The sequence below is a fragment of the Ceratotherium simum genome, chromosome 36, assembly GCF_057802395.1.
Source record: "Ceratotherium simum simum isolate JZ-2026a chromosome 36, ASM5780239v1, whole genome shotgun sequence".
Classification (NCBI taxonomy): Eukaryota; Metazoa; Chordata; class Mammalia; order Perissodactyla; family Rhinocerotidae; genus Ceratotherium; species Ceratotherium simum.
Genome location: NC_141935.1, coordinates 23,809,541 through 23,819,961, shown reverse-complemented (window position 1 = coordinate 23,819,961; position 10,421 = coordinate 23,809,541). Strand labels below are relative to the sequence as shown.

The 10,421-nt window shown below is 44.1% G+C and overlaps 1 protein-coding gene across 1 annotated transcript; it reads right to left on the bottom strand.

Moving 5' to 3' along the window:
* Nucleotides 1-639: 639 nt before the first annotated feature.
* Nucleotides 640-9,000, bottom strand: H3-3A (H3.3 histone A). Its single transcript, XM_004439555.3, has 4 exons — nt 8,872-9,000; nt 7,179-7,329; nt 5,795-5,948; nt 640-1,296 (listed from the first exon to the last, which is right to left on the bottom strand). Exons 2-4 carry the CDS (start codon nt 7,304-7,306, stop codon nt 1,168-1,170), a joined length of 411 nt encoding a protein of 136 aa, XP_004439612.1. The 5' UTR covers nt 7,307-7,329; nt 8,872-9,000; the 3' UTR covers nt 640-1,167.
* Between the last annotated feature and the right edge of the window lie 1,421 nt (nt 9,001-10,421).

Genomic DNA, 10,421 nt, shown 5'->3' with positions numbered 1-10,421 from the left:
TTTCACATCAATTCCAGAGCAGCCTCAAACACTGAAATGTTACAACTAACGTCAGTACATTAGGGATGTGTTATAGGTCTTAAATGGTTCATTATTCTCTTTTCACATTAATCATTCCAATGCTAAATAAAACACAGCGCTAAGAATTAACTATTGGTGCTTGATTAATAACTTCAGGGTTAATACACAGCATCGTAAAACAGCCAGATTGCAAACACACTAAGTTTTGAGCTAAAGACTTACTGTTAATATTTCCATTTAAATTATCCTTATACATTTAAAGTTTAACAGTACAGTACGTTTATAAATACACTTTCACTACTTACACAGACTTAACTATTTCCTTATCATCCTGTTGGCCAGCTAGGTTGGGGAATTACTGGTTTAGAATACAACATATCCAAAGAGTTAAGATCTGTTTTTGGCAAATATATTTACTATCTGCAAATTTAAAAAAAATTAGGAGGAAGCCAGTAGCTTGTTTTCCTTCCCACATCAAGCTTATACTTTCCCCATCTTTCAACAGTCTTATGCTTCAGATATAAGGTGACAAAACACTTGATACTGAAGTTAATAGAATATGGAAATTACGAGTGAATTAACTGTATGGGTAAGTTGATAATAAAGACCAAAAGCAGATATAGTTTAATGTATTTTAATAGCAAACTTACAGGAACAGCACAGAAGACAGACAACATTAAAAACATGTACTTGCATGTAGGACAACTCAGTTAGAAAAGTATAGTGAATGGATGGAATCTACTGTATGATAAAAATGCTACAAACACCATTTAGTTGCCGTCAATAAGAAATTTACTTGTTTTAAAAAAATCCAAATGCTGGCATTGTCCAGAAAAATTTAACAGGTTTATTTATAATTGTTATAAAGTTGAACTGCTGAAACTCGTTCGCTGAAACATTTTGACTTGCATTAATGCTTTATGTCCCCGCATTTATATTAAAAATTCACACACAAATGAAAATGGAAAAACAGCCAATACCTGATTTCTGTCCCCTATTTTTCCACTTGCAATCATATACTTAGGTACCTTTTGACCCCATGGAAAAAAAATATCTAACATTCAGAACTACCAATAACAGGAAGAAGAGAAATTTTTTTTTTTTTTTTTTTTTAAAGAATGAAATGTTTCCCATCATAGTGGATTCTTAAGCACGTTCTCCACGTATGCGGCGTGCTAGCTGGATGTCTTTTGGCATAATTGTTACACGTTTGGCATGGATAGCACACAGGTTGGTGTCTTCAAAAAGGCCAACCAGATAGGCCTCACTTGCCTCCTACAACAGGAATAAAGAAAAAAAATATTAATGGTATTATGACCAGCAGTTAAGATACATCTACATCAGTTAAAACAATGAGGTTTTCAAACCCTTTAAAAACCTCCTTCAGACGCTATTTTACCAACTGCTTACATTTTAAAACCCTTTACTAAGAAAGTTCAATTTTTCTAATGTTATTACATGATTTTTAATTAACTGAAATGTGTCTTGAGTAAAGCAAGAAATCCAATTTAAACATTCTCATCCTTACAAGATAAATGGAACCAAGTATCCAATCCAAAGTATCCCTACCGTCCGAGCCCCCACGTCCTCCTTATTCTGAATCCTACTCCCAATCCTACATATCTGTTGGAACCTTTGCCTTGCCAAATAACGCAATATAGTTGAAACTGGTTTCCATCATACGGTCCTCATCTACCTTTCCTTCTACACTTCAGTTTTATCACAAGAGTCCCACAGGTCCCAGAACACACCAGATCAGTCTTATTTACATACTTTGACCTATTTTGCCTAGGAAATATGCCCCCCACATCCACTAAGTGTACCTTCCTCTGTGTACCCCAATCTGCACCAGCATTTGTTACCCTCTAGTATTAATACTGATCCCTCTGGTTGTTCCCACTACACTCTAAGATTCTTTGAAGGCATCTTATCTCCACTATTACTCAAAAACTGCTGGCTGTATGACTTATTCATTGACACTTGGCATGTAAAGAGGAAAAAGGGGAGCTTCTATTTATAATTAACTCAAATCGTTAGTACATCTTACAGTTGTTGAAAAAGTTGAAGAATCCTTTAGTGTAAGTTAAAACATCTGCTTACTCATTTTGAAATGAAGAAAACTACTGTTTTGTTTTACTAGTCCAGTCACTAACCCGACTGTTTTAGTGGATCAGAAGCATTAAATAAGACAGCTTATCTGACCTTTTCTCCTTCTCTATAAGGAAGTTATTCCTCTATTAAAGATATATTTAGAAAAGACAGATTTTTATAGTTGCTATTTCTGTCTTAATAAAAAAATTATTTCCCTTTTGGAATCTTTAGGTAATGATAAAACTAAAAAAGAAACACAACATATTCAAGCCCCATACTACTATAACATACAGAAGATATATAGATGGGAATAGCCAGATTTGCTTTTTACAAACATTTTGACTTCGTAATAAAACCACCGAAAGCCTGCTTTGAAAAGCATTAACAGCCACAATTAACTCAAATGGTTTACATTATTTCATCTTATGAAAAAATCATTTGCTTCACTTTTATACCTTTTCTCTCTTCTATAAAAATTTGTTTCATTCAAATTTTACTCTCCCCACGTCTTTCTGCAGCATTTGTTATCAAGGGCTGAGTCGTGCTCACCTTCCCTTTAAGGCCTCGCTCCAGACTATTCCATGAAGGAGAAAGCAAGTACTCCTCTTGTCTTTGGTTCCCAGGTACAGGGAACCTTGAACTCCTAATTCCCTGGCACTCTCACATTGGCCTTGTAAACCAGCCATCTTTTAATGCTCAATTCCTTAACAGAGATCTCATTTTATACTCACAATGCCTTGCCCTCAAGTAGATGTTCAATAAACATTTGCTGGTTTGTTTTTATATCTAACCCTAATTTAAATCTGCAGTTTTCCTATGCAATTAGTCCCTCATATCTTACCTACCCCAAAGAATGTATTAAAAGCAAAAGTCCTTAATATTCAGGGAATCATTCTTGGGATAGTCTAGAAATGGGTGAAGTTTGGAATACATACATGGCATACCGTAGCCTACTCTTAGGGGTTCACAATGCACATCAGACACTAGGACTGAAGTTCCTCAGAAAGGAAACTAGTTTAATTTTCTCAGGATTACGTAAACCTAGAATGCTTTTGCAAAATGCAGCCCTATGAGTGGCTATACGGACAAGCCAACAGGCCCTGTGATTCTGAGACCATTTAAGAGTGGTATGATCTACAGGCTCCCCTGGTACAGTCATGCGTCACTTAATGACAGAGGTACTTGCTGAGAAATGCACCATTAGGCAATTTTGTCACTCACAGAACGTATTTACACAAACTTAGATTGTATAGCTTACTACACACCTAGGCTACATGGTACCAATCTTACGGGACCACGGCCGGTATACGCAGCATTTATGTGGTTACATGATGCACGACCGTTACGTGGCATGTGGCAGCCGGGGCTCCCACTGCTGCCTTAGGACCTGGCGATTGGTTTTACAGGGTTGGTCTGGTCACCTCTGGGAGAAGATTCAATACTCTTAGGGGCTTTGACCATGACCCATATATTTCCAACTCTATTACCAATGTCCCAAAGTCTCCTAAGCGTTAAGGCTATAATGAGAATTAAAGACTGCTGTGTTAATTTATAGCCCAATGAATATAATTAATTTTGAGATAATGGCAAAAGAAAAAAAATCTTACAAGTAGAAGGCAATGTTAATTTACAACATTCTGAGTACATTCAGTGTCTGACTCTTCTACCATTTTAAAACACCAATGTCCATTGTTAACACAGAATACCTTAGCTCAAAGTCTCAGACATTCAAGGCAAACGCTAAATTTTAAGTTAGTCAATTCTCGATATCTACGGCAAACCTAGACTAACTTCTCTACCGCCCTCACCTGACCACCTCCCCTCCTCATTTAGCTGTACTTGAAAAGTTCTACGCCGTGTAATTCTAAAGCCAAAAATAAAGTGACTTTTGGAATTCTACTTCAACTGCTCTCTTCTATTACCCTATTTCCATTAGCAAACTCTCCATCTCTATATCTTTAAGAGAACTGAAGTGTATGAATAAAAAAAGGAAACATAAAACAAAAAAACTTATAACAAAGATTACTCCTTCCAATAAGAGGTCTTCAATGCTAGAGTACTAGAGGCAGCAGAGGTGAACATTTTGTTCAAAACCAATACAACCACTTACTGACAAATACAGAACACACACCTCAATAAGAGCAACAATGGAAGTTTACACATGAATTAAAAAAGAGACAATAGTCTGTTACACACATTGTTTAGTAATCTCAATTTACAAGGCTCTATCACTGACACTTAAGCTAAAAAATGTCAGACTTGCAAGTGTAATGTGTTCTTCAAGCACAGTTCTGCTAACTGCAACTAGAAAACAATTAGCAGCTTTGTATCAATGCTTGAGAATCTTAGTAATATTTCTGTATTTAAAACATAGGGGAGAGAATGTGGTTTCCAATTGTAATAATAAATGAATTGAGATCCAAAAATAATCAGCAATTAAAACAGAAAATAAAGTTTTAAGTAACAGCACGGGAAGATTTTAGTAGTTTGAAATTTCAGTAATTTCAATTCATTGCCAATTTAATGGATGCCTACTCCTGGAATTCACCAATCAAATGAAGTTGGACTAACCATAGAAACAGCTCGACCAATTACACGTCAGTGTAGAATCCACCTATCAAATCTTCCTTACACATAAAGCAAAAGCTTGGCACAGCAACAGCAGCCTTAAAAATCCTCCAATAGAATGTATGTAGTTTCTGGACCCTCCTAGAAAAGGGATTCTGATTCAGGTCTGTGGTGGTGCCTAGCAATTTGCATTTTTAATCACCTCTAACCCCTCTGATGGAGGTGGTAGTCTTACCATACTGTGAGATATAATGATCTAAAAAATGCCAAATACACAATATAAAATGGGTTACTTAAGTGATTAATGTTAATTATACTCACACACCTAATCAAATGTCTTACTTGTGGACATTTCAAATTCTTATCTTGGCATAAACCACAAATATTTCAAATATACACCCACTTCTAAAACAGTATTTCTCAAAGTTCTGACATCCCGGAGCTAAAATTAAATCCAATGTCTCCCATTTATGTGGAAATCCATAATCCCCCTTTAGCAGACTACACGTCTCCAAATCCCTGTCCCTTCACATGCCAGGATCATCTTTAGGCACACCTTTTCCCTCCATCATCCATCCAATCCTGACTACCACTCAGGGCTTCTTTTGCCTCAGTGCACATTTCTTTAACGCTGCCTACTCCCATCCTCCGTATTACGCTCTCTCCACTTGCCTCTGCCTCTTGGGGTCCAGGAGGACAATTATTATAACATTCCTTTCATACCAGCCACTGTTTGAAATATTACCAACACAGACCTCTAGCCCCATGTCTTCTTAATGTCCCGCAGTACCCATAAGCCAAACCAGAGGGTTCTTTTTCCTTTAAACATTGTTTTTAGTGCAATGTTTAAAACCTTAAAACGGTATAATGGAATGCACACTAGACTTTCAAATGGGTTCCAATTAGGATTCTGTGACCCCAATGGGTTCGAATTACATTTTCTGTGTGTATAACCTTGAGCAACTTAACCTTAACACCTCAACAATGAAACAGACATCCCTTACTCACAGGCTTGTGATGATTAAATTATATATGCACATGCAAATATTTAAAATTGTTCTTGGTACACAGCAGGACCACCAACTCAGAGAGCCTTTCCCACTCACCATCTTACCTGCAAAGCACCAATAGCTGCGCTCTGGAAGCGCAGATCTGTTTTGAAGTCCTGAGCAATTTCTCGCACCAGACGCTGGAAGGGAAGTTTGCGGATCAGAAGCTCAGTGGACTTCTGGTAACGTCTAATTTCGCGGAGTGCCACAGTACCAGGCCTTCAAAAAAGTCAACACGAAAGAAATGGTTACCAAATACATAAAAGGATAAGCGGTCGGCTTGAAAGAAATGCAGTCATTTTTCAAAAAATAAACCACCCAACTATTCTTCAGCTTCCGTATCAAATTTCCCTTATCAATTTATGAGCTGAACATTCACATCTATAGAGTAACATCACAATACCTTTAAAGCAAAAAGCATAATATTAAAGTAGATTCCTGGCAGGGAGTTAATCAAAGTCTCATTTATTTTCTTCATTTTCAACATTTATATATGTATATAGAAATAAATAAAGTTATATATATATATATATATATAAAACTTCTGTTACAATTACAACTTGGGAAGATATCAGGCCAGGCCACTAATAAAGAAGTCAAAATTGTTCAGACTCTTAATTTGGCACCACTCTCCTCCTTCCCACCTGTACCCTCAATTCTTCTAAAAGACCAACACAATCCAACGATCTTCCTTTAAAAAGACACGTTATTTAAGTTCAATTTCCCAGAATCCCTTTACTTTTACTGCCCATCCCTTATGAACGATTAAATTTGTATTAATGAATTAAATTTGATTGTATAGCGTATCTCCCACATGGAAGAGATTTTTTTTTTAAACTGTCAACAAGAAATTTACCTCCGTTCTGACTTACTTCTTCCACTGTATGAGCTGAGCTTTAGATTAACTGTAAAACCATTTGCAGAGGCTTCCTAAAGTACGGACAACTTCTGCCCTCTAATGGCAGACGCCCTTAACAACACCGCTCAGGGTAGTTCAAAACCAAATGTGCTGCCAGAAGCAAACAAACCAGTTCAAGTAAATGAGGAATGGGAACTTCACTAGAACAAAACAACACATCTTGATTAAATTATTTTACCAAAAGCAAGAGTGTCCTCAAAAATGTATTAAAAAAACTCCACTTACTATTTAAAACATATTACTAACTTAACAGCTAAATAAAAATGTTAACCTGTCCCATTAACGTTCTTAGTGATGGAAGAGGTCTTCGGGTAAGTTTATGGCTTCACAATTAAACAAGTTCCCAATAAAACCTAACAGTAAATTTTATATATAGTCTCCAGTATTAGTCAATATTCAAAAGGGGAAAAACATCAGTTTCCCTAAAGCAAAAAGTCTGCTTATTATACATCTTTTTGTTAGATTATATGGATACTGCTTCGGGAGACAAGCTTTGTCCCATTTTTTTTCCTTTTTTTTTTTTTTAATACCTGTAACGATGAGGTTTCTTCACCCCTCCAGTAGAGGGCGCACTCTTGCGAGCGGCTTTTGTAGCCAGTTGCTTCCTCGGTGCTTTACCACCGGTCGATTTGCGGGCAGTCTGCTTTGTACGAGCCATGGTATAGACACCTCTTTACTTACCTACCAGCATAAAAAAAATAAATAAATAAATCACCATATGCAACCACCAAACATAGAAGTTTTCCTGCCAGTACCACCCCCCCATCTGCAAATTATGAACAGCATAAAAAACATAACGCCCCTGATGTTATATAATTCGAAAGGGTGCAGCTTGTCTGCCACCCGAATACGACTTCTGGAAACAAACTGTAGTACTAGAAAATCATCAGCATTCACACAAATCGTCTCTCAAAACGCCAAACCCGAGCGACAAACGGCAAAACAAAAAGACCCCCAACGGCTTCTGCTTCCGCATCTTTAATTAAAGTAGAAATTAGAAATGTCTGTAAACCTTCGATCCACAAACGAGTCAAAAGAACGAAGCCAGAAACCACAGAAAGGTCGAGTCAAATTACTGCAAAAAGGTTTTAGCCCCCCCCCAAGCTCCCCCCCCGTCGCTGCCCCCCCACTTTGCGCCTGGCAGTTGATAGACGGCTGTAAATATCTCAAAACAAACAAAATCCTGGTTTTGCATCTTTTGCAGTTGTGTTGACCAAAAGGCGTCTCGAGAAACGAGAGAGGAACAGCGGCTACCACCAGCCAGCAGTCTACAAAGCGCCGTCCTCGCCTCCAGTCCTCCCGGGCTTCGCAGTGAAAAAAAAAAAAAAAAGTGCCCCGCACCCAGGCTGTAATTAACGCCCGGGACCGGTCCACCCCGAGCAGCACATCAACTTTTGGTTTCGCCTCCTCCGGCCCCCGGGCACCGGGTCCCCGGCCGCCCGCCCCGCGCCCCGCGCAGGCAGCGAGTCGGCGCCCAGACCAGAACAAAATGGAAACAATCGCCCCACGTATCCGATTCCCTTCCAGAGAGACAAAAACACCCAAAACGCTCGGAAAAAAATCCCCCGATCCCCTGCCACGTGCCGCCCTCCGAAATGCAAAAGTTTTTTTTTTTTTTTTTGCATTTCAAATGCATCAAGTTTCCGCTTCTCCCAAAAAAGGAGAAAAAAAACAGGTCCCCCTTGAAACAATTTTTCCTCCTTTTCTGAAATGGGGAAGAGAGACACGGGGGAGAAAATATGGTCGGTGACCAGAGCGGAGAGACAAGATGGTGAAGCTGAGCTACAACTGTGGGGAGGCAGCAAGAAGCGAGTTACCCCGGGGTGGGAAGCGGCGGCGATTTCCAGCCCTCTCCCGCCCGAAAACCGGGGGCCCGGGCGCGGGGGCGCTCGGGGGGGGGCCCGCGCGGGTCGTGGTGGGGGTCTGGGGTCCCGGGAAGGGGCGGCGGGCGGGATTTCAGCGAAGAAAGGCGCCGGGGCGCGGGGAGGAGGGAGCGCAGGCTCGGCGCCGCGGCGGCGGCCGTGGGGCTGAGGCGGCGAGAGACGGGGGAGCCGCGCCGCCCGCGGAGAGGCAAACTCGCTCCTCACCTCCGTTTCTGGGCCAAAAAGTTTGTGGGCCGAGCCCGAGCGGCGGCGGGGACCCTCGCCGCCCCGCCGGGCCCGGCCCGGGGCGGACGGCAAGCGGGGCTCGGTTCCGGGGACGCGGGCGGCCGGGGAAACTTACCCCCCTTCTCCTTCGGCTGGAGCTCGGCGAGCTGGAGGCGGCGCTGGCGTTAGAGAGCGACGGCGGCGCGGCGGCGGCTGCGAACACAATTGAAAGATGGCTGACACCGAGGCTAGCCCCCAACACACGCCGCCCCGCCCCCGCGCCGCGCGCCAGCCAATCACACACAATGGAGGGAAGGCTCGGCCCCGCCCCCGCCCCGGCGCCCGCGCCCCGCCCCCGCCCCTCTCCCCGCGCGCCCGTTCGCCGGCGCGCGCTCGCCCCGCCCCCGCGCGCCGCCCGCGCCCTCCCCCGGCCGCCTCGCGCCGTGTGTGTACAAACACAAAAGACGTGCCGGGGGCCGCCGGCTCCCGGCCCCGGTGCGCTCGCGCGCCCAGGCCCCGCGCTGCCCCCCGCTCCGGGCGCACGCGTCATCCCGCCCGCGAAGCCCGGGTTTGGGGCGCCCGGGGCCGTGGAGGGGGGCGGCGGGGGGAGGTGCGGCCGGTGAACGCCCGGCCTGCAGGCGTCCGGGCCGGCCCCGCGCGCGCCCCCGAGGCGCCCCGGGCGGCGTAGGGCGGGGAGGAGGGGCGCCGCGCCCCAGCTGTAAACACGGCCCGACAGGAAGCTCGCACGTAGCCGCCGCGCGCCCGCTGCCGGAGGGGCTGCGCCCGCAGCTGGCGGGGCGGCCGGACGGCCCGGCCCCCGCTTGCGCTCCGGGCCCGGGGCGGGGGCCGCCTGCACACAACTTTATCCCGGGCCGCCCGGTGCGGGCTGCGGGCGGTGCGGCGGGCGGGCCGAGGGGGCTCGGCCACCCGCACGCCCGGCCCCTCGCAGGTGGCGTCCGCGGGGCCGAGGGCACCGGCTGGCCGCCTTCCTGGGCCGGGGTGCCCGATGCAAGATGGCTGTGTTTTGTAAGCCTCTGAAACGATGTATGGAACACACGGCGAACTGCACCGCGGCCTGACGGCCGGTCCTGGCGGCTTGTCCTGCCGGCCAGTTGGGCCTTTTAACCGTGTCAGTATTCGGTGGAATCGCCAAATACAGGGCAGTCAAATGTTAGCAGCTTCTGCGTAGTTTAGATGTGGCGGAAAACGGCAGAAATAAGGAAAACGTGGTTTGGGGATTATTGCATTTAGCAGTGTTCCAATTCTCAGTAGCACAGGAGACGGACTTCGCGGCTAAGTTATCTACATTGTCAGTTCATTGGCCTTAGAATAACTGCCTCGTCCCTAGACGGTCTTGACAACACTCCCCGACTGTGGGCGAGGGTTTTCAACAGAAGTGTCATGCAAACGTCCCCTAGGATAGTGCAGGAGATAAGTTTCATAGTGGAGGGCACTAACTACTATTTGTAATCTGAAGATCTTATAAAGCATCTTTGATACAAATATTATCCTGAAACGGACATATGGATATCGGATATGAGGGAGGGAATAGATTTATGCAAGGTCGCTTAAGTGAGGAACAGACCCAGGAGAAACCAAAAAAATTCAGGTGTCCTGTTTCATTATTATTTAATGAATCTTAAGTGTCCCGTTGTTGCTGTGCAGAACACGTGCGATCTGCAAGCC

Excerpts from the sequence above, each read along its gene's own strand:
- H3-3A (XM_004439555.3), bottom strand. The coding sequence starts at position 7,306 with ATGGCTCGTACAAAGCAGACTGCCCGCAAATCGACCGGTGGTAAAGCA. Across the intron at positions 5,949-7,178 it reads AAGAAACCTCATCGTTACAG|GCCTGGTACTGTGGCACTCC; the intron begins GTATTAAAAAAA and ends ACTTTTTTGAAG. Across the intron at positions 1,297-5,794 it reads CAGCTATTGGTGCTTTGCAG|GAGGCAAGTGAGGCCTATCT; the intron begins GTAAGATGGTGA and ends TTCCTGTTGTAG.